The sequence below is a fragment of the Larimichthys crocea genome, chromosome XVII (genome assembly GCF_000972845.2).
Source record: "Larimichthys crocea isolate SSNF chromosome XVII, L_crocea_2.0, whole genome shotgun sequence".
In the NCBI taxonomy this organism is placed as follows: domain Eukaryota; kingdom Metazoa; phylum Chordata; class Actinopteri; family Sciaenidae; genus Larimichthys; species Larimichthys crocea.
This window is the reverse complement of record NC_040027.1, coordinates 14,076,101-14,099,076: the sequence shown is the minus strand read 5'-3', so window position 1 is coordinate 14,099,076 and position 22,976 is coordinate 14,076,101. Positions and strand designations below refer to the sequence as shown.

The 22,976-nt window shown below is 41.6% G+C and overlaps 4 protein-coding genes across 7 annotated transcripts in view; 2 read left to right on the top strand and 2 right to left on the bottom strand.

Moving 5' to 3' along the window:
* The first annotated feature begins 405 nt into the window (after nt 1-405).
* zgc:172121 (homocysteine S-methyltransferase 1) lies at nt 406-5,220 on the top strand. Its single transcript, XM_010752914.3, has 8 exons — nt 406-655; nt 2,270-2,337; nt 2,513-2,685; nt 2,767-2,870; nt 2,976-3,137; nt 3,232-3,437; nt 4,140-4,219; nt 4,304-5,220. The coding sequence occupies exons 1-8, from the start codon at nt 560-562 to the stop codon at nt 4,384-4,386; spliced, it is 972 nt and encodes a 323-aa protein (XP_010751216.3). The 5' UTR covers nt 406-559; the 3' UTR covers nt 4,387-5,220.
* On the bottom strand, nt 5,221-10,497 carry LOC104936821 (basic immunoglobulin-like variable motif-containing protein). 4 transcript variants are annotated; one of them, XM_027290546.1, is made up of 11 exons: nt 10,332-10,497; nt 9,321-9,508; nt 8,972-9,212; nt 8,767-8,893; nt 8,563-8,658; nt 8,371-8,475; nt 8,184-8,278; nt 7,959-8,091; nt 7,572-7,655; nt 7,388-7,484; nt 5,221-6,478 (listed from the first exon to the last, which is right to left on the bottom strand). In XM_027290546.1, the coding sequence occupies exons 2-11, from the start codon at nt 9,447-9,449 to the stop codon at nt 6,176-6,178; spliced, it is 1,410 nt and encodes a 469-aa protein (XP_027146347.1). In that variant the 5' UTR covers nt 9,450-9,508; nt 10,332-10,497; the 3' UTR covers nt 5,221-6,175. The 4 variants fall into 4 exon arrangements, with proteins under 4 accessions (XP_027146347.1, XP_010751215.3, XP_027146346.1 ...); XM_010752913.3 differs by having other exon boundaries at nt 8,972-9,508; XM_027290545.1 differs by having other exon boundaries at nt 8,972-9,508; nt 10,471-10,497.
* Nucleotides 10,498-12,113: 1,616 nt separating this feature from the next.
* On the top strand, nt 12,114-16,724 carry si:ch211-201h21.5 (inosine-uridine preferring nucleoside hydrolase). Its single transcript, XM_010752912.3, has 6 exons — nt 12,114-12,234; nt 12,932-13,120; nt 13,224-13,406; nt 13,480-13,591; nt 13,676-13,812; nt 13,896-16,724. The coding sequence occupies exons 2-6, from the start codon at nt 12,938-12,940 to the stop codon at nt 14,259-14,261; spliced, it is 981 nt and encodes a 326-aa protein (XP_010751214.2). The 5' UTR covers nt 12,114-12,234; nt 12,932-12,937; the 3' UTR covers nt 14,262-16,724.
* The window catches only part of tmem131 (transmembrane protein 131), a 31,129-nt gene continuing 24,620 nt past the window's right edge, over nt 16,468-22,976 (bottom strand). Inside the window, exons 31-41 of the mRNA XM_019275361.2 lie at nt 21,846-22,285; nt 21,573-21,757; nt 20,385-20,515; nt 20,168-20,286; nt 19,923-20,075; nt 19,680-19,830; nt 18,609-18,724; nt 18,450-18,531; nt 18,252-18,355; nt 17,988-18,139; nt 16,468-17,489 (exon numbers count right to left, since the gene is read on the bottom strand). Coding sequence (XP_019130906.2) covers nt 17,223-17,489; nt 17,988-18,139; nt 18,252-18,355; nt 18,450-18,531; nt 18,609-18,724; nt 19,680-19,830; nt 19,923-20,075; nt 20,168-20,286; nt 20,385-20,515; nt 21,573-21,757; nt 21,846-22,285 — 1,900 coding nt within the window. The 3' untranslated portion in view covers nt 16,468-17,222. The remainder of the gene's footprint in view (nt 17,490-17,987; nt 18,140-18,251; nt 18,356-18,449; nt 18,532-18,608; nt 18,725-19,679; nt 19,831-19,922; nt 20,076-20,167; nt 20,287-20,384; nt 20,516-21,572; nt 21,758-21,845; nt 22,286-22,976) is intronic.

Here is a 22,976-nt window from a genome sequence, read left to right as displayed (position 1 = left end):
TACTGCTCGAGGCAAAATGCTAAGAAAAATACAAGTAATATTGAGTATATAACATGAAATATACTATATATATATAGGTTATAGTAATTTTTACATAAGTCAATATTAATAGTGTAAGCGATTAGGACAAATGTTGAAATTTAGCATATGGTGATTATTGTTATTATTATTAAGTGATTATTCTACATTTGAGGGTAAAACAATCACACGGTCTTAAGAGGGCATCTTTGATACAAGCTTATACATCTTCAGTATGAGGATGGATAGAAGAGTGCACCGTCATGGTTTAATGCGCCATCTAGTGGTGGTGTTGGTGGTATTTGTGAAGTGCGGAATTCAGCTGATTGTTCAAATTTCGAGGGGCACTAAACGCAACCTTTGAACCTTTTCTGCCACCCGGAATAAAAACAGTCGCATGAAGTTCTTCATGTGTTTTTGTATTTGACTCAGCAGCAGCAGCAGCAGCTGTAGTAGTAGTTTGATTTTATTGTATGTTACTAATTTAATATCAACAAAAGTGTAGCCGTAACTTCAGAGTCTCTTAATTGGAGTGTTGGACATGTCTCGCTTGAAACATTACATGAATGACGATGGGCCATTGATCCTGGATGGTGGACTGGCGACTGAACTGGAAGCTCAGGGAGCCAAATTACAGGTAAAATATGTGTCATGACCTGGCTCTGAGAGTCCACACCATGTGCATTCGTTTAAACAATACTTTGATTAAATCGAATTAAACCAAATTAGACCAATCACAAAGGGTTTAAAGTTATGGAGTGTGTAGGAGCAGTGGTGTAGGGTGTGCATGAGTGAGAAGTGTGAGTGTGCAAGTGTTGAAACAAAAGCAAAGGACAGCCTAAAGCTTCAAACCAAACCTGACAGGGGGGCAGAGGCAAAGCCGGAGAGAGATCAGAGAAGAGAGTGAGTACCTGGCTGCAGTGGCATAAATACTAGATCAGTGTTTCTCAATCCTGCTCTGCATGTTTTAGATGTTTCCTGCTCCAACACACCACACACATTCAAATGAGTGGCTCATTATCAGGCCACTGCAGAGCTTGATGACGAGCTGATCATTTGAATCAGGTGTGGTGGAGGAGGAAACATCTAAAACATGCAGGGCAGTGGTCTCCGAGGTCCAGAATTGAGAAACACTGTATTAGATAGATACCAAAGTAAGTAACAGAGAAACCACACCCAGAGAAGAGGAGGAGGAAGGGACACACTCAGGATGCCACATAGGGCATCACATGTGAAACATAAATAAAAACCTGTCTCTATTCTCTAATGTCTATTTCCATTGGTTTCTTATTGAAATTCTCATTTAATGTCTGAAATTGCTGCAGTGCACCAGCTTCATTTATTCATTCATTGACTCATTGACCTATTGATTATTCTCAGTGTCTCATCTTGGATTTACAAGATGAGACATTAAAAAGTTACACAAAATTATGTTGAGTCAGCCAACCTAGCCTGTGCTTCAGTGATGATTAAGAAAAGGAAAACATGACTTATAATTTGTGCCTTGATAATAATAATATTATAATGAATGTATAATGGGAATGGCAGGAGAGGAAGAAGTATCAACTGAAGTAAAAGTAATTAATACAAACTCAAGTGAAGTATTATCAGAAACATAAAGTATAAGAGTAGAAATACTCACTATGCAGCCAAAATAAGCACAGTTGCTGTTACATTGTTCTATACATTACACTATATATGTTCTATTCAATTTAACCTTTATTTACGTAGGAAATGTTTGTGGCATGTGGTTTAAAAGTCCGGGAATGTAGTGGAGTAAACTGCAGTACAAGTCGTTTATACTTATACTTTAGTGAATGTACTTAGTTATAAAGAGCTTCATGTAGTTGTTTTGTGACCTGGGGTAGTTAAAGTATGTTAATCATCCACTAGGTGGCTGACACACTCCATTGATTCATTCATTCATGTCTCTTTACCTTCTGGTATAAGATCTGTAGCAGTATGCTTTCATGTTATGAGACTTACTACAAATATTTTCTGAATATACTTTTTATTCCATGTGAAGATTTGGGATCAGAAGCAAAATAATGTAAATAAATATTGATCTAAATGTTGTTCACATATATCGTGCATGTGATCCCTTGTCAACTAACGTGAGACATTTTATGAGTATATGATGTAACATATCGGTTTTAAACGTAAAGTAAACATCTGAAAACTTTGGACTGAGGTTGATATTTCTCTCTCTGTCTAGATTTTAAAAGCTTAAATGAAAATGTTTGTGTCGTAGGGAGATCCTTTGTGGAGCTCCAGGCTTCTGCATACAAATCCCCAGGCCATAAGAGACGTTCATAACAGGTAGGTCCATGCAAAATATTAGCACACTAACTAAAGATCAGTCGATTAATCAATCAAAAGAGAATTAATCTGCTATTATTTGACAATCATTTAAGTAATTTTCAGGCATAAAATGGCCCGTAGATGATAAACGACTGCAGACATTTGTATTTTATAGATGTGATTATATCAACAGGTTTCTCATCAGTGGTGCTGATGTTATCTCAACAGCTACATACCAGGCAAGTATCACAGGTTTCATCAATCACCTGGACATGAGCTCTGAAGAGGCCAGAGAGCTGCTGATGTCTGGAGTTCATCTGGCCAAAGAGACGGTGGAGAGATTTGTCTGTGACAGTCGTCCAGCAGGTACTAACAAATACACAGTACACTCTTTGCACTGTGTGTCTGTAAACTACGATGCTATTTCATTGTGCTTTATCTCTCAAGAGCAGAGACATCCTTTGGTGGCAGGCTCTGTTGGGCCGTACGGGGCCTTTCTGCTCGACGGCTCTGAATACACTGGGGCTTACGCAGAGGAGATGAGTGTTGAAGTGTGTGGCTCTCAGATGCTCATACTAGTTACAAATGAAGTAATTATGCAGATGTTTCATTTATGAACACATTTACTGTCGAATTTCTTTTTTTCCTCTTCCAAGGAGCTTAAAGCTTGGCATCGGCCGCATGTCGAATGTTTAGCAGCAGCAGGAGCTGATCTCGTTGCTTTTGAGACAATCCCAAGTATCAAAGAGGCGGAGGCGCTGGTCGAGCTGCTCAGAGAGTTCCCGAACTCTAAAGCCTGGCTCGCTTTCTCCTGTAAGGTAACCACTGCTGCTGAACAGTACAACTGGTGTTGATTCAGCGCTAAGAGTTGTGCATCAAAACTTCTCATGTTTTGTTCAAAACTACTGTCAGGATGGGAAGTGTATATCAGATGGCAGCCCGTTCACAGACGCAGTGAAGATCGCTAACAGATCCACGCAGCTGGTCGCTGTGGGAGTCAACTGCTGCTCACCAGCGCTGGTGGAGCCGCTGCTGGACTCTGCCGGGTCACTGCTGAGCCCAGATATGAGCTGGGTGGTGTACCCCAACAGTGGAGAGGAGTGGAACACTAAGCAGGGGTGAGCACGTAGTCAAGTTTTAATAGAAAGGTCACAGCTTTGACTATCACTGTGACGTGTCAAACTCTGCTTTTACATAATCCAGGGCATCTTTTGCTCATTTATACTGAGTCATCATGCAAAACATGGCCAGAATCTGATCATTGATGTCTTGTTTAGAGGTGTTTTTTTTATGTTTGTTGTAATGCTAACGCTAATAATAAATAAATTGAGAAAATTGGGCCTGTGGATTAATTAGTCAGTTGTTTGAAAACAGATTCTAAGTGCTTTGTTCAAGAGATGCTGAATACAGTTTCCCAAGTTAGGCCACAGCAGATCCACACTGACACACCTCTACACCGACATCAAATGTTGCAAAAAAAAAAAAAGAAGAACTAAAAGTAAGGTCGGGGTTAGAGAATGGTGTCACTTGTAAGAAGGCTCAGCAGATTTATGATGACACAGCTGAATGCCTACTGAAGGGCCTAATAATAAGACATCATTTAACAAGAATACTGGACTTCCACAGGGTCGCTCACCTAATACTCCAGTACACATATTTAACAGCTACAGTTACAAATTACTTTCCAGATTAAGATAAAAACATATTATTTAACTTCTAATGGAGTATATTTACATTGTGGTATTACTACTGTCACTAAAGTAAAAGGATCTGAATACTTCTTCCACCACCGCTGACTGTTTTCTTTCTCCTTACAAAAGGTGGCTTGCGTCAGATAAAGAATCAGCATTAATACCCAAACTCAGTCGCACATGGATGAAACAAGGTGCTGCCTTGATCGGTAAGGTGAACTGTTCCACCCGTCAGTTAACTCTTGTCCTGTTTTTCTGTATTTTTTCTCATGAGTCTTTTCTTTGTTTGTTAGGAGGTTGCTGCCGAATCTGCCCCGCTCACATAGCCGAGTTACGACGGCAGTTGAAAGGAACGCCTCCGGCCTCTGCAGTATGACAGGACTAAAAAATGTTTGAGTGATTGTTTTTTGTTGTGAAGAAAGTTGCAGGAGTTCATATAAAATGTTGATTTATTGGAAAATAAATAAATAAACCACTACATCAAATGACACGATGACATTTGTGTTGGGTCAAAGACAAATGAAGGTGTCGAGAACAAATCGTGGCTGTATATAAACATGAAAATGAACCATGCAGTCTTCACTTTCTGTTGAGTTTTTTCACATTTTGAATGATTTCGAGGGATTAATGGGTTATCACTTCTGTACAGCTCCCGTCTTTTTTTATTTAAAAACAAAAAAAACACGGGGATCATCTACGAGACAGTCTTACTGCAGGTTTCACAAAGCACAACAAAACGTCAGCTGCTTTCACGACACTTGAACTGGACGGCAATCTCCACTGAACTAACCACTGTAGTACGTCAGGGTGCAAAACAAGCCCACTTACCTGTACAATGAGTTTATGGGAAGGTTATGTCATGTTTGAACAGAATTTACAGCAAATGTGTTGATGTCATGTGTTTTTCTAGACAACACGGGTTGAATATAGTGTCCACTCTTTGGAGTATAACTGCAGTGAGTTTTAAGATGATGTCATATAGCCATCGTTAAATTAAGAGAAATGTGTAGTATATGATTAGTAGTAGTAGGATGAAAATACAAATAGTCCTAACCTCCTTCTTTTAGTGTAACACAGGGATGGACAAAATAACAGATAACTTACAATACAGTGGTCGTGATGTCGTAACCGCTCAATAAAGCTTCAGGTTGCAATTCAGTTTTTTAGAAAAAGTTCATTTTTGAGGCCGTAGTTTCATGTGCTGTTAAGACATACACATGACTATTTTTCCCTGTTTTATATAACATACTTTACCTTTGTTTGCATCCGGTGCATTAGAAGCTCAAACAGCAGTCTGAGAGTTTGCGTTTTCTCTGCCTTAATACGCATAAAAACAGTAATAGTAAGACCTCTGCTGAGAGACGCACGCTGCTAAATGTTCATTTAATCTGGCTCATTTGTGTAGCTGCCGTTCTTATTGATTTAAAGCAGTTGTTGGTGATGAGGCAGAAGCGAATATTTCAGTCGGCACGCTGTCACCAACGCTGACTTTCACAGAATACTTTGTTTAAAGCATTAAAAACTACAACATGGCCCCAAAAATGACGTCTGAGAATCTACATTCATTTACCAACACTTAAGCATAAGTTGGGTGATATTCTATCATTTTCTTATTGTCAACAAATCCCATGAAAAGTGTCTGTGTATCCGAAGCAGGCAGCTCTAAAAACTCACTGTACAGTACCTGCTCAGCACCAAACAGCAGACGGAAACAGTTAGCAGGTGGCTGGTGAACAGAGTGGAGCATTTAGCAGCTGAAGAGTCAGATGTTTCACTCGGAGCTACAAGAGAGCGAATACTGGACGACCCCTAAATGAATGGCTAATGTAGCTCCATAACTGTGACTAAGCAACTGTCTGCTCAAGTTCATCATATCGGTTGAAAACATGATGATATGTCAAGTGTGTGACTTGTTTCCGTTGACCCAAAGTGGCCAAACAAGTCAGTTATTGCAGGTTTAAAAATGAAACTGTATATTTAAAAGATGTATTTTAGGCTGAGAGCCACAGGCAGGGTGAAGGTTGAAGGTTTTGGTCTTTTTATGGGATTTTTTGGCAGTAAAATATAGAATTACACCAGACTTACCCATTTAAAGTGGCTACCGTACTGTATTGTAATGTCTGTTATTTGATGCCCCCCACCTTTGTGTGTCCTAATAAACCTTTTCAGTCTGTGATGTCTTCTTCAAGATCGCTGTCAGGGGAGCTCCTCTGTCTGTACTCTGCAGTGTTGGACATGCGTTTCCAGTTGGTCTCTTTCTGGCTTCCCATACTTTGCGAGCGTCCCAGGTAGGCCAGGCGCTTGGATGATGTTCTCTCCTCCGTTTCCTCCGCGCCGCTCCCGTGGGCTCGCTCCGTGCCCGAGTGGTGGAAGTCGTGGCGCAGGTTCTCCAGGTTTAGAGCCCAGGGGCCGAGCTTCTGCCAGTTCACCCTCTGGAAGGCCATGATGCAGTGCAGGTTGCCACCCACCTGTGAACCAGGGAGCGGTCTTTCGGTTAGACTCTGACCCAGAAATGTTAATAGGGTAACTTATTTTCCAAACAATCCAAACTGGTCTGGTGAGAGTTTTGCAGCCAGCTACCATGAAACTAGCTGCAATGTAATCCTTATTTGCATATGCGCACTCAAAGATACCAGAGTCCACTGACAAAACCACTAATTTAGCTCACTGATCACTCCATAGAGGAAGCAGGGGAGAGGAGGATGTTGATATTGATGGTGTCAACAGCTCCTCTCACCTCCTGCGTGAGACTGTGGATGCCTTAAACAGCTCGTTCAGCAACAGACTGCATAACACCAGCATGACTTCATGACTTTCTTCTATAAATGTATTATTATATGAGTCATTTCTTGTCCACCTTGTGTGTACAAGCTACTCTGACAAGTGAATTTCCCCATTGAAGTCAATCTTGTTTTATTTTATAACATCGTAACAAAATAAAACCTCAGTTTGTCTTTCCAATGTTCCAACAATCACCGACTCTGAAATAGAGCCTTCATTCACAGAGAAGAGGGTGGTCGGGAAAACAGCTACAGAGCCAGAATATTTTCACTCAAGTGAATTAATGGTTGGTGAGTTTTATTTACTTTCTGAGTGTTCGGATGTTACGATGAGCTGCGAGGTGAAATTACTGTTCTTGTCAATAGAGTCTGGTGGCTTCGAACAAAGCAATAAAAACTGCTGCTTCTGTTCCTGCAGCCTGTTTCGCTTCTGCCGGCTGCAGCGCTCTCAGTCAATACTGGACCAATTTCAAAAATCGTCGTTCTCATTTGTCACTTAGACATGAACTCATCGGAAAACAGGCTCCGCTTACCAAAGGAAAAATACCAGTTAGCGTGTAATATATCATTTTAAATAACAAGTGTGAGGACGGGAACCTTTTTGGTTTTGCGGCGCTGAATGCCTCTCTCTGTGTGACGGATGTCAAGGTACTCTGGATTTTGTGTGTTGAGGTCAGTCACAATGTCGAGCCATCTGAAAAGAGAGGCCTCACGTTAAAAACAGACCAACTACGCTACACAGCTGAATATGGCAGAGACCGAACAGAGACAGAGCTCTTACTTTTTACAGTGAATAGCTGGGTGTTTCCTACTGGGCTCACCAATAAGAATCCAATACTCTGTTTCATTTGTGGGTAGAGGGCCCCTTTGACCAAAATAAGAACAATCATCAGTTTATAAACCCTGTAGGGCTGAAATAAGTAGTCAGTTAATCAATTAATCAAACAGAAAAATCACTTAAGCAACTATTGTAATTATTGTTTCATCTTTATTTTTCATTTTCAAGTGAAAAATGTTGAACTATCTTTGCATTTTTACGTTTAACTGGACAAACTGACGTCACCTTGGACTGACTTCTGGCTTTTCATAGGCTAATCAACTCTGAAAATAAACGTCAGATTAATCGATGATGAAAATAATCAGCTTAAACTGCAGTAATGTAACTTACCTGTACGCTTTTGCTGCTTTCAGTGGCGTGGCTTCAAAGCCCACTGGGCAGAAGTAGTGGTTCTGGCAGTGGTAAATGTAAGCCATGGACTCGTCCTTTAGCCCTTGTGTCAGCTTCATCAACGCTCCTTCAGCTAAAACAAACAAAAAAAAATAACGGTTATAACTTCTGTTTGATTCGTTTATGAGCAGACGTAGGGTTGAGTTTGACAGCTGAGGGACTCACCTGTTTCACCTGCAGTCTTGTGTTTTCCGTGTGGTTTGTACAGAATATAGGAGCAACCTCGGATTCGGAAATTGTCGTTGATTTGTCTAAACCACCTGGAGGAAAAAACACACTGGTTACTGAGATGCATGCATTTCCAAAAACTGTTTTTTTTTTTTAAAGAGACGACACAGGCAGCTTCGTGTACCGCATTAGTGTAGCGTTGCCAGTGAAAGGACCAAACTTGATTTCTTCAAAAGGCGGCTGGAAACCCAGAATATGCAGAGCCTCCTCCTGAGAAATGGGTGGAAGACTAGCAAAGCAAACAAATATACGCTTAGTGACTGAGGAGCTGTGTTTGTACATGAAGTCTGACAGACGATAAGAAGGCGCTGCTCACCTTCCTGCACCCAGAGTGCTGTACAAGAAGTTCCAGCAGGACACCAGTGAAGAGATTCCACACGAAGTTTTGTACTGAGGCCGACTGATGCAGTACCTGAGGCAGAAAATAACCGAGACATTGAGAATGTTTTGGGGCTGATGACACTCCTCCAGCCTGATGTGAAGCTCACTCCACTGGGTTAGGCACTAAATATAATATTACCATCTTCTAAGGTCTAGCACTTTTCTCTGTTTGATCTCCTCCAGTGAGGCGTGAGGAGAAGCGTCTTGCAGGTTTCGGCTCGGCCTGTCTGATGACTTCATCTTCTTGGTGCATTTCTTCACATTGCCTAGAATACAGCATGAGTCAGTGACGGCTAAACCAGGACTGAAGCAGATAAAAGCTTCTTTATCAATACGTTTCTTACTTGTTCTTGTTTTTCGAGTGAGCACAGCATTGAAGTCTGTGGTATCAATTTCCCACGCCAAAATAGGCTTAGAGGTGACTTCCACCATGTCGTAGTCCCCATCTGATCCCACATGGCTCCCTCCAGACTGGCCGGCACTGAACTCAACTGAGGGTTTGGGCTTCACGAACGAAGGCCCATCATCCTGCTTGTTTGGGACCACATCCCTGGCTGTGTTTGGGGGACAGTACACAGAAGCAGCCTGGTTGAGAAGAGCATAATCGGAGCAGACCGTGTAAAACTTCTCACGGGAGTGTGTGACCGGGCAGGTCCACGGCAGGTGAAGTTCGGCACTCGAAGCCCTCCTTACTCTTGCAGCATCCCGGGCTAGGGAGCTGATCAGACTGCGTTCCTCCTCTCCATCAGCGGGCCTTTGCAGCCGGGACGGATCTGCTGGCCCCGATAGGTTTGCTCCTTGACCTTCTGATGTATTAGGCATTGAACAGCCACTTATATGATGGATGACAGAATCAGCTGATTGTGACGCTGAAATCTTGCCTGGGGATGGAAGGACAGGCATTTTTAGAAACACTACAAATATATATTAGGAAGGAGGAGGTGGACTCTCTGTCATTGTCATTTCTTACTACATTTCTCTGCTACATGCTGTGACTTTCATTCATCTGTTCACAGCCTAATTTAATTATACACAGCCCTTTATCCCCATTTGTAGTTATTTCTTATATTTTTATAAAAACATTTTTATTTCTACAGTCTCTATTTTTTTTATATAGTCTTTGTACAGATGTTAAGCACAGGGAAACTTCACACAACACAGTTATATATTTATTTTCTATGCAAATGTTTAACTCCTCTGTACATATTTAAATTTAGATCTATCTCAGGTTCATTTAAACGCATGTCCACTGTATTATAGGTTAATTCTGATGTCTGTTTAATGTATGTTGCTACTGGATGCTTGAATTTTCTTCAGGATCAATAAACTATCTATCTATCTATCTATCTATCTATCTATCTATCTATCTATCTATCTATCTATCCATCCATCCATCCATCCATCCATCCATCCATCCAAATGGAGAGCCAGCACTCTGTGCAACATCTGATCACATAAACACTCCTATCTTTTTCAAAGTCGTAACCCTGAGTGTCATTGTTTGGACATTAGACAGCATTACACAACGTCCCCTTAAACCTCTAACGAGTCACTTACAATGGAAACAAGCCGCAGCGGCTCCTGCAGTCAGCTGTCTGCGACTTTATTCAACATTAACCAACAATTTCAGCTTTAGCCATCAACGCTTGTTCTGTAGTAGCAGATGTAAACACGCCCAGTTGTCAGGTTATTTTTAAGGTGTACCTCGAGCGATGTCTGGAGCCGGGAGTGAGCAAAGACGTCAAGCTAACCACACATCATGAAATAAAGGTGCACGTCAGCCTGGGACATGATAAAAATGTTACAAATAAACGATAACAATCCTCCGAAACGTCCTGCTGACCTGTATCCACTTCCTGCCAGTAGTGATGCGTCGACGTGAACGAGCCGGTTCAAAGAGCCGACTCTTTTTAACCCTACGTCAAAATTAGTAACACCATCACTAACATCGGGTTTACCCGATATAATATCCCGGATAAAATACAGTTTTTCATCAATTTATGTAAAAGTACAACACTGTATGCCAAATTGTAGTACTCTTCTTTAATTTCCCAATATATAATATCACATAAAATTGAATAAAAGGGTACCATGGTGGACCTTTTTAAAAAGGCAGCAAAATTACTGAAAAATATGGTAATCCTTAATGAGAAATTTCCTAACAAAAAAAAAAAAAAAAAAAGGAGTTGGGAACTTGTTCTTTGGTCCACCCATTCCTGGGACATGTGAGCCTTGTCTGGTGATGGCACAGTCTTTCTGCAATTGTGGGAGATATAGACAAAAAATAGCACTCTCTATCACTAACGTCAGGTGAAAATCACCCAAACGCATGCCTCTTAAAAAAACCATAGATGGGAGGAGGGAAACAAACATATTATTAATGACATCAGTGAGCAACCTGAAGCTGCCCGAGGACCCATACAACTCAGACAGCAGCAACACAATGAACGTTAGTGTTCTAGGGTTAAGTGAACGATGGGAGCCTTTGAGAGGTAGAAGTTTTCTACTAAAGAAGCAGCATTTGGACCCATTATAAAACAGGATCCACAAACAACCTTCACAGACACATGAGAACTGTGCATCCAACAGTCAATAGCAGTCCTTTTTTTTTAAAAATGTATGCTTTTTTATAGTTTTTATATGTGTTTCTATCTGCTGTGTGTAGCAGAGTGGTTCTACAAGCCAGTTAGTGCATTCATTGGGCAGTTTCAGAGAGTTACAAGGGTCTGTAAATGCAATGAAAACAATTGGCTACAGTTCATTTATTGATATTAGAAAATGTCTTTTTTTTATTTTTGAATACAGTGGTCCCTCGTTTATCGTGGGGGATACGTTCTAAAAATAACCCGCAATAAACGAAATCCGCGAAGTAAGTTTTACAATTATTATACATGTTTTAAGGCCGTAAAACCCCTAAACATTTATACACCTTTTTACACACATTTTGTACAGTACTCCCTTAGTTAATCAGGATGCAGAACACATGTGCGGTTCTCCCTTAGCCAATTTAGGACGCAGAACACAATGCGCGTTCATACTGTACAGTATGCTGTAAAAAACGCATGCAAAATTACACTAAAAAGATCCGCGAAACAGCGAGCCCGCGAAAAGTGAACCGCGTTATAGCGAGGGACGACTGTACTTCAGTACATTAGATGTATTGGATAATTTAAGTGATATATGTGTACACATACAAATCATATGTCAAAACAGCGATAGATTTGGATAAAATATATAAAATGAAGAGCCGTTTGGGAGTCGAAAGAGCCGGCTCTTCTTGGTGAGCTGAGTCAAATGATCCGACTCACTTAAAAAGAACCGAACTTCCCATCACTACTTCAGGTTAATGGACGATACCATTCTGGGTAGCAACCGAGGGGGGGCGGAGGGGTCGAAAAATAATATAAAAACACAGATAATCGATTACATCAAATAAAAATGTAATTTACATTATTAAAAAGCACATTTTAATATTTTACTGCCTAGTTTTAACATAAATGTCACTTTCTTAGTGGCTACGACCCGTGTACGTATATTGTGGGATGACCCCACGATATAAATCACAGGAGCGACCGTTAACCGTTAAACTGCACGTTACAGATTCAAGGTGAGTCAGTTTGAACCGTCAACTGAACTTTTAAAATAGTTTTAACTCTTTAAGTTTTTAACAACTTTAAAATAAATTACACGATGAAAATCGACTCTACAATGACGTTTAACTACAAAATGGTCGAGTGACAGTATTCACTTAGTGGCCAGTGTGCAACTTTTTAGTCCAGAAAGCTGACTTGACATTCAAATGTAATCTTATAGAAGAGTACAGCATACTGTACAACATGCTATCATCCGAGATCATGTATATTTAATTATTGTAAAGTGTGCTTCTTGTGTCCTTGGTCTGTGTCCACTTAAATATAAAGTTTGAATCTGATTTAAAAGATATTATTTATATAATATGGCAGAAATTTAACATGATAGTGATAATAAGCTGTATTTTTACATAAAACACTTGGAGCGCTGTTAAAGAAGCTTAAACTCATGCAGTACAAAGTCAGCACCATAACGTATGTAATGTATATAAAAGCTATTTGTGTTATATTTCATTAGAAATTAACTCCTTGCACTTGTGCCAACGCTCACAAGAGCTGAAGACAATAAAGAAGTCACATCGACACCATTCATATCCTGAGAAAGCTTTCAATTTGTTTGTGGGGAAAATTATTGCTTCTTCCTGCCTTTTAACCAGACTACTTCTAAAAGACTGAATGGATGGAATGGATGATTTGAATACATTCATTTTACAGAAGACCATGGCAAAGAAGAAGGTGATCATCGACACGGACTGCGGCATAGATGATGCTCAGGCTATAATGATGGCCTTGGCAGCGCCCAACATTGAGGTTGTCGGTGTCACCTGTGTGTTCGGGAACGCAGCGGTCGAGCACGTGTGTCAGAATGTTCTCAGGGTGCTTTCCGTCTGTGACCACAAGGGCGTAAGTTTACTGAAGCTTTACTTGAAGGACCAGACAAACAATTTTAAACAATAATTGGATCCATGTCAATCAAACAAATCTTGAATATAAAGTTTTTCTGCAGGTTCCAGTGTTTCGAGGTTCAGGCGGTCCTCTGGTTGGAGCCAGTAACGCATTCAGTGACCACTTCGGAACAGACGGCCTTGGGGATGTGATTGAAGACAAAGATCCAAAGTGGGAGGAGAAAATCCAAAGAGAGCATGCCGTCAACGCAATGATTAGGCTGGTGAATGAAAACCAGAACCAGGTGAGAAACCAGCCTGTGATGTTTGGCTGCTCTCTGATGTTGTTGTACACCACCTAAAATATGTTTTCCACAGATCTCCTTGGTGGCCCTTGGCCCACTTACTAATCTGGCATTGGCTATCAGACTGGATCCATGTTTTCCCCAAAAGCTCAAAGATCTGTACATTATGGGTGGCAACATGGAAGGTACGACCAAAACATGATTACAGCGATTGTTTTTTGAAACATGTAGGCTTGTATAACTCTGTCTTTGTGATTTTGTCTTTGTAGGAATAGGAAACGTGACACTATGTGCAGAGTTTAACTTTGCATCGGATCCAGAGTCAGCGTATGTTGTACTTGAAGAATTCCTCTGCCCTACATACGTGGCATCATGGGAATTTTGCTGTAGAAATTCACTGACGTGGGTAAGACGGGTGCTTGTAAAAAAAATACGAAACCTTCACCTGACCAATCAATTTCAAACTGATTTGACTGATTTGACTTGTAGGAGTTCTTCGAAGAGTTGATCAACCAGAACACACCTGCTGCAAACTTTATGAAGATGATAACATCGAAGTGCAGGGCGTACAACAAAGAGGAAATGATGAAGAAGAGAGGCGTCTACTTCGGACCTGGCTTCGTCTCTTATGATTCCTATGCGATGGCAGCCTGTATTGACAGCAGTGTGATAACCGAATCAGTTGAGTGTCCCGTCCATGTGGAGCTGCAGGGTTTGATCGCTCGCGGTATGATGGCACTAGATCGCACAAATAAGCTGAAGAAGAGCCACAGCGTGTTTGTTTTGACCAAATGTGATGTTGCAAAGTTTAGCCAGTTACTCATGGAGTCTATCAGACAGCCTTCTAAGAAGTAATCTTTGGTGATTAACAAATACTGCACTGCTTTGAATCTAGCTGTAAGTAATACTGTGATTGCTGCTCTAGCCCTTGAAAAATTTGATCCAAAACAGCCTCAGGCAGTAAAGCCTTGGCTTAAATCAACTGGACTCAACCACCAAACTGAGATTAAATTGGAAATCTGTTGCCAGGACTGTGATCCATGTCACAAAGTTGTCTGTTGATGGGAAATTGGGGCTTTCTGGTAAACTTGTAAGAGCGGTTAAAAAACGAAAGCTTGACATGACATCTGAGCCACCACAGATGGCTGTGGCCGTCGAGCCAAAACTCTCTCAGCCTCCACCAGCAAACCCGTGGCTGAAATCAAGTGCAACCAAGATTCAAAAAGATTGCCAGAAGCTTGATGAGGTTGAGTATCCCCTGCTCTGTGATTCCTGAAGAACCACAGTTTGAAGAAATGGAGCCACAACAGCCTCAGTCTCCTAAAGTAAACCCTTGACTGAAACCAATCTCCAAAATGAGAACATCTTTTCCCAGGAGCTTGATGAGGTTGAGTACCCTCTGCTGAGAAGACCAGCAGAAAAGTGTGTCATAGCCCCTAAATAAACAGACCAGACTGCAAATGTGAAAGCCTTGATCACAAGCAGATGAAGATTCCTGTATCTGAGAACAAGCAGGCTTAAACAATCCTACCATGAGGACACATCAGGACACATATCCTCTGGCGGAAAGGACCACTGTTAGCTGTGATTCCAGAAGAACTCTCTAGAAGAAGTTAGATGTGATCGCTGAACACATCAGCACATCCTCCAGCCTAGCAATACCCCCAAATCGAAGGCCACCGCTCCAGCAGAGGTGAAAATGAGATCATCAAACTCGAAAGTGAGCAAGCAGCTTTGCTTTAAGAGGTGGAGCAACAAAGACAAATGCTCTAAACTCAGAGAGCTCTGCAAGCTGAAGCAGATACAAAATATCAGACCAAAGTCAAGACCCTTTAGCTGGAAATATCTGACACAGAGACCTCTGAAAAAGAGGTTCTCTGTAAGTTTTTAAGCTGGAGGAAGCTATTGAGAAGAAAGTAGAAACCTCCATGTCCTATCTGAGAGATGAAAACTCCAGACTGATGGCTGCACTGGTGAAGACCGAAGAGGACATCAAACTAGAGACAATCCAGTGGGAGGAGGAAGTCAATCTGCTGAACAGTATCAAAGAGGAACAGCAGAGCCCAGAGGAAGAAACCACCAGAAATGAACTGAGAGGCAGCATTGACAACCAGAGCAAGAAGGCTCTGAAAGAAAGTGTCTGCGCTGGTGAAGGCAGCAGAAGAAGAAACAGGATACACTCCAGTGAGAGGAAGAAAAATCCAATCTGCTGCAAAGTATCAGTGAGAAACAACAGGCACTAGAGGAAGACATGACCAGCAATCAATTAAGGGACACTCTTAACAATCAGAGTGAAGAAGATCCCAAACTATCAGCTGTACTGGTCAACACAAAGGACGACATAGAACAGTGGGAGGAGGAAAAGTCCACTAGAGCAGGAAATCACCAGGAATCAACTGAGGGACACTCTTGATCAGAGTGAAGAAGACACCATATACTTTGAAAGGGACAATTATGGGCTTGGTTACTAGCTTCTGTTTGTGTACCTACATGTATATTCTTACATTTAATTTAGAGTTGATTGTTTTTGTTTGACTATAATTTGTACAAATGTTGCCTACAGTTGGAAATACAAAGGAGAAAATGTATAGGCTGCAATAAAAAACAAACTTTTCAGTTCACTTTTCAGCTCATTGTATGTTTTTTAATAGTAAACATCAGCATAGCAAATAACCAGTGATCCCTGGGGAGCATTTAGCAGCTGAAGCGCCAGATATTTTCCTCAGGAGCTGGTAGAGACCAAAGGGAGAGAATATTGAACATAAACAACTCTAAATGAATGATGTCACTCTTTAAAAGGGCTGAACGTGTAAGTTAAGCCACAGTAGCTCACCTGATAGGGCATGCACCACTGTATCAGGGCCAAAGTCCTTACTGCAGTGACCTGTGTTTGATTCCAGCTTGCATGTCATCCTCTCTCTTCCTGTCTATCTTTCCAGCTGTCTCTATCACTTATTAAAGCAGAAAAAAAAACTCACACAACTTGTCTCTGCTGCCCCAAAGTGTCCACAAACAGTTATTGCACGTTTAAATGGAATGAAATAACATGGAGAAAAACACATCTTGCTGAAGTCCTTTATTTAAATTTGCTGACAAATAGAGGCAATGTGCAATACAAACCTCAAACGTAAGTGTTCTCTGATCACTTGACCAATTTACTCTCACAGAAGGCTTTGATATTTTTTTTAGGGCAGAGCCTGCGTTTAAACATGGGGAACATGAACGTTCATGTTTAAAGTTTTGGGGGCCAGTGGTGTTCTGAAGAATCACGTTTCAGATTGTGAAGGATCCCTGCTGCCAAATAAAAGCCTAGTGCAATGATTCAAATCCAACTGTATGCAAATTTCTCCGACTTCTGACTCAACCAACCAATAAGAAACCAGTATGAAACCAAGAAGAACCAAAATTACTGTGAGAACACATGGTGTGAAAATAAGATGTGTTCCAACATTAATACTGAACTTTAGAGATTCTTTGAGAAGGAGTGCAGCATTACCAGCCTTTCTATAACAGCAAAATGTCTGATGCTAATGCCAGTGTCAAAACGCACTGGCATTAGCACACCTCATGCAGGTACATTTTTAAATTTAGGGGCAACTGTTAAAACAAATCCAAATAAAAAGTTAGCATTTCTGCCCCCATGAATAAAAAGCTGCAAAGAACTAAATTGCGGGGTTGGCAACCTAGTAGGCTACCAAACGCATTATACTTAAGGTAACATTGCTTTCTGTTGGGATTCTCCGATTACAATAAAAGAATTTGATTTAGCGTACAGAGTACATCAAAATCCGCGATGTGCTTCCGTTAAGTGCTGTTTTAATTGCCGTTGTCGGAGGAGCTGGGCCAGGGCTCGGAGCTGCGCCTGCTCAGAGTCGGGCGCCACATGTTCCACGGGTTGTAGGTGCGACTCATCTCGGTGGAAGCTGGCGGCGACGGGGCTGGACTGCTGACCAGATCGGTCAGAGTGGCCGAGTTGGTCGTCGGATGAAATGGGTGTAATGCCGAATCTGCGCTTGTTGACCAAATGGAACTGCTGAAGGGCGTTGTTGCAGACCAGGGATTGCGAGCGTTTCCCAGGAATGACTAAACAAAACAAACAAAACCAAATGAGATGTGAACACTGTTATAAAAATCAGGATTATACTGGGGTGCAGACGTTTTAACTCATAGTGTGTGTGCCCTGTCTTTTGCATGTCTTGCATACCTCCCTTAGTTGGCCTCTGATTTACTGAGGCTGGCAGGGAGAGACAATTATAAATTAGTGGTACAAGGACAGGAGAGACAGGCTAGGGGAGTACCATGTGGATATAAAATATAGTGCTCATTACTGAGCAGAAAACCAAAAAAAGGAATGTTATGTTGCTATCTGTATCAGTGGGGAGGTGTCCGAGACAGCTCATTTTAAAAAAAATGTCTGAGAACCTACTGATAGAGCTTTTGTGTGGTGCACTGTTAAACGGTCCTTCTTGTACAAGAATAATAAATTCAACTTAAACTTTGATACTTTTAATCCAGGGTTTTTCGTAACAAACACTATGATAAACAGGAGGAATCTGTGGACCAACAAATAAGCGATCTTACAACAGTTGGGGCAGTTGGAGAGCTGGAGCTGCTGGGCCAGGAGTGCAGAGAGTCATTGCTCGGCATGTCCCAGATGGAGGAGGGTACCTGGGTGTACTCGGGCCAGCTTTGCTGAGGTTCTGATGACTTTGGGAGATTCATTCCACTGAAAACTAAAAATAACCAACATATGTGTTTGAGTTTGAATGCAGCCAGTCAACTATAAACTGTTACACCAGTTACTCTACATTCTTCTGTTGGCTCATAAACCTCCGAGCAAGTTACCTCCTGTCAGGTTGAAGGAATTGTTGGGTCCAAAAGCAGAGAATGAGTTGGTAGGATGGAAGTTTGGACTGCTGGCTGTGTCGATGGGGCTCCATAATCCAGAGCTATGGGACAGAGAAAAATATACACAGATGATTAAATTGTTTCTTGATGTCATCTCCGGGTTAAAATAAATAAATCTAAATTTTTCCACATTACCTGTCAGAGCTGTCACTTTCCACTGATGTCATGTGTGCCAGACTCTTTCCGTGGTTGTCGGTTTTCCCCGGGCCAGAGCCACCTGACGAGCACATCAAACATCAGTGCAGGAACGATATACACCCTTTGATCTGAAGTAGTTCATGGTAACATATTTACCTGGACTTTTATCATAACCAGCAGCTACAGCAGCAAACGTGGGGTTCCCATTTTTGCCTGGCAGCGGAGCGGCTGGAGACAGTTTATTTCCTGGGGCCTTCTTTTGGTTTCCCTCGCTGAGAAAATGAGAAAAAAAAAATCACAAGGTTTAAGTTTAAAATAAATAAATATAACAGCTCAAACACCTGATTGAATAAATCTCTCTTGGAAACTAGACGCACATTTCTGGCAGCCAGTTTGATATTTGAACACAGGGAGCCATGACCAACATTTTGACTTTAATACCAAGTTTAGTTTCAGAATACTCGAGACTGAAACGATACTGATTCGATACTCGATACCTAACAGATCTTAGAAGAATGTCTCCAAGAGTTAATCCTGAACAGACAGTATGCCGTTACAAACCACAAGAGAACACAATACAGAGAACAACAGAGTGTAGTGGCACATTGCCCCTTTGGGTATAACACCGAAAAACACCAAAATGAGAGTCCCAAATAAATGTAGTTTAACACAATGTTTGCCGACAGGTGAGGCGGCGGTACAGAGCCACTGCTCACCGACAGAGAGCTGCTGACCTTTGGGGAGTTTTGGAGAAGAGAGTCAGCTTCTGGATCAAGACCCAGAGTTATATCAGATGCTGCTCTGCCCTATTTCACTTGGTTACTTACTTAAAGGTTGATTCATTTTCACTCTCACGTTTTAATGTGTCTGCAGCAGTGAGTCACGGAGGTTCAAACACACAGACACAGCCAAACAAGTATCAGTATATCGTGCAACACAGTGCTGCAGAATGAGGACGGACTTCTGAAAACCCCATACAATTTATCTATTTTATTTATCTTGAGAAGGTCTTCAGACATCCAGCACTTCATTTGTAGTTGTAGTTAGAGACACAGAGACGAGGCATGTTGTGTTTACAGATAATGTGACCTTTTGGTGTCCAGGTACAGTTCACAGTGGGCACTGGCACAGGACCAGGGGTAAAAGAGGTAGTTGGACTAGACATTACTTATTATAAGTAATTTTATGTGTTATTAGCAAAGTTACTGCCCATGACCAAGCTGTTACCTGTTACTGTTGAGTACACTGCTGTAGGTGCCTCGGGACAGTAAGCTGGGGGAGGTCGGTGGAGGGGAGCAGGTCCCGGCTGTGGCCGATCTCTTCAGGAAAGGGTCTGCGTTTAATGTCTGGAGGGAGATCTGCTGAAGACTGTCAGCTTCTGCACGTAGAGAACAGGAAAAAGGCTGATCAGTCAGTATTGTACAGGACAGACACCGGATATGATGAGGCTCATTTCAGGTCTCGACTTACGGACGCTGTTTTTGGAAAGTGGTACATCCCACTCTGGAGATGCGAACTCTTTCTCCCCCTCAGAGCTGCTGCTGTGGCCCAGCTCCGGCACTGAGGCGCTGGACAACAATTTGGCCAACAGAGAGGGGCGCCCGTCTTCCAGCTTTCCATCTACTGTTAAAGCAAACATACAGGTCACAAACACATCAGGCATTAAAGCAAAGGGATTCGAAGAGAACGTTCACAGTGACATTAAAGACACTTACATCTCTGTTTCTGCACAGGTCTCGTCTTTGGGATGTTGGTGAGAGGGTAGAGAGCTTTGGATGTGAAGCTCTTGCGTTGTTTGTTCTCCAGCGGTGTTACATATGGCAACTCCAGGGAACTGAGGACAATAAAGACTTGTTAAAAACAGGACTACAAAAAAATACAATAAACAAAAGATGATCAGCTCAGATTTTAAAAAATAATAATAAAAAAGACCTGGATTTCTCCGTTGGGTTGTCTTTCTTTATGGTTACTGGTTTCTTAATTTTGGGTTTGATTAAGAAATTTGAAGGTTCTTCTTTCACTTTTGCTGTGGGAACTGTTCTTCCTTTCTTTTTCACTGGCTCCTGGAACAAAATCATGGGAAAAGTTATAATGACGGCACACTTATCATTGTGTAATTTCCATAGTAGACGAGGACAGAACTGTTTTTCCAAAGTCTTTTGAACCACGTCCAAGTGAAGTCTCAGGCCTTAGAGCTTTGAGTTGACTCCAGTTTGTCAATGATAGTATGAAAATTTAAAAAGGACACAATGAAAACCTTTATTTGTTTTAATATATTTATATCTATATTTGAACACATCTCTGCTCGATCAGTCCTGATGCTGAATGTGACTACACGGTCAAATTATTAGATTATAAACTATATTGATTAGGCAGTGTAGTGCATTAGAGACCAGACTTCAAATATAAGTGATAAATAATCAGAACTGGAGGTCAAACTTAACAAGCCGCTCTTGTCAGTATAACTCACAACAGTTGCTCGTCTTTGTTTTTTTGTAGTTCATTTGACTCTTCTGTTGTTTAACATTAGAAGTAATGAACACATTTTACAAAATATTCAGTATTAATTCAGCTGACTTCAAATTTTAAATGCATTTGAGCCACTGGTCACTTATTTTTTACAGTGTATATGCTCTCCAAAACAGACGCATGACCCATTACTCACTGGTGACACTAAAGTCTTTTCAGAGGTTAAGATCATTAAGCGCTGAAGCATTTATACAATAACATTTTATTTACCGATAACCGACCGTCTGACGTAACAGGCGGAAAATAGTTAATGCATCCTTGACTGGATGGGAAACATCGAGCTACTCACTGATGGCTACAGATGGACTCAGCCTTGATACATGGTACACTCTCTACCAGGTGAGCTGCCGGGCACGTATGTTAATAATTATTCATGACAGTTTGGAAGAGCTCCACAAGACAAAACAACACAAGATTGCATTTATATCTTCAGCTTTTTGTGTGTTTCGTAGCCAGCGAATCCAAGTTCAGCCACAACTCCTAAATTTTGCGACTTCAATCCGAGTCTCTAGCAGCGTGGAAAAACAGCCGACATACACGATGAACAATGCGGTGTGTGAGTGAGTCTGCAGCAACGTTATTTCATTGTACCTCTTTGATGTTTGTCTCCACATCTGGATTGGAGGTCTCTGTAGTAGTGGAGGAGCTGTCGTCGTTGTCAGCCAGGTTGTCTTTGAGCTCGTCTCCCTGAGTCTTTACTGTTGATCTTTTCTCTTTCTCTTCTTTCTTCCTCTGGGCTTTTGCTTTGCCCCGCAGCTTCCCTTTGGATTCCAACACTGCAAACAATATTAAGACATTCTTCAGCGACCTGTCAATGATCACAGACGGCTTCTACTCTCTTCTGATAAACACAAACGTGGGTACCTTTGTTTTGTATTGACTGAGCGCTCTGTTCCTGTAGAGCTTCGCCACTGATGGACTCTGGACGTTCGAGGTCGTTGTCCATGGCTCCTAACAGGTTGGCGTACTCTGCATCCTCAGGACCGAGACCTCTGTGAGGCATCGATGACCCGGCTAAACTCTGACTCTGGAAGTCCGGTTGTTTGGTACTCCGAGGCTTCCGGTTGGTTAGCTGACAGGCAGCTGGAGGGCCGTCTTGGCCTGAGGTTGTACTTCCTTTGGTCAGCTGGGAGGAAGTAGCTTGCATAGATGAGCGGCCGAAGCCGATCCTGGACCTCTTATCTTGGCTGTCTGAGTCGGATAAGGTGCGGCTGTTGCCCTGTCGGCCTCCAACCCGAGCTGTTCCGTTGCTGGATGCATAAACTGCTCTGGAGTTCTGGGATGAGTCGCTGAAATCATTCAACCTGAACGATGAAAGAACAGTTTGTGACAGTGGGCACGCTGCATCAGTCAGATTTCCTGCAACTTTCTTTGAACCCCGTCACTACTGTGTGATATTTCTGTAAAGTTAACATTTGTATCGGATGTCCTCCTAAATTCAGAAGGAAGTGATGCTCGCCTCAATTTATACTTAAAATCTGAGTATGTTATGATATCAGTAAACCTAACTTGATAAGAGCAGTGTCAACAAGAGCTGCCTGATTACATGTTTCGTGTTGTTTTCTCGTGTTTTCTATTAAAAGTTTAAAAATATACCAAAAACTAGACTTGGCCGCTCACTAGACAACAGCATGTGGTCTAGTCAGACGCCTGTGTTATAAAAAATTAGGATTATACTGGGGTTCAGATGTTTCAATTCATATAGATAGTGTGTGTGTGTGTCCTGTCTTTTGCATGTCTCGCATAGTTCTCTTAGTTGGCCTCTGATTTACTGAGGCTGGCAGAAAGAGACAATTATAAATCAGTGGTACAAGGACAGGAGAGACAGGCTATGGGAGTACCATGTGGATATAAAATGTTGTGCTAATTTCTGAGTAAACCAACTTAAAGGAATGTTATGATGTTATCTGTATCAGTGGGGAGGTGTCAGGGAGCCTTTTCTCTGTAACCCCTTTTGTGTGTTGCACTGTTAAACGCTCCTTCTTCGTACAAGAA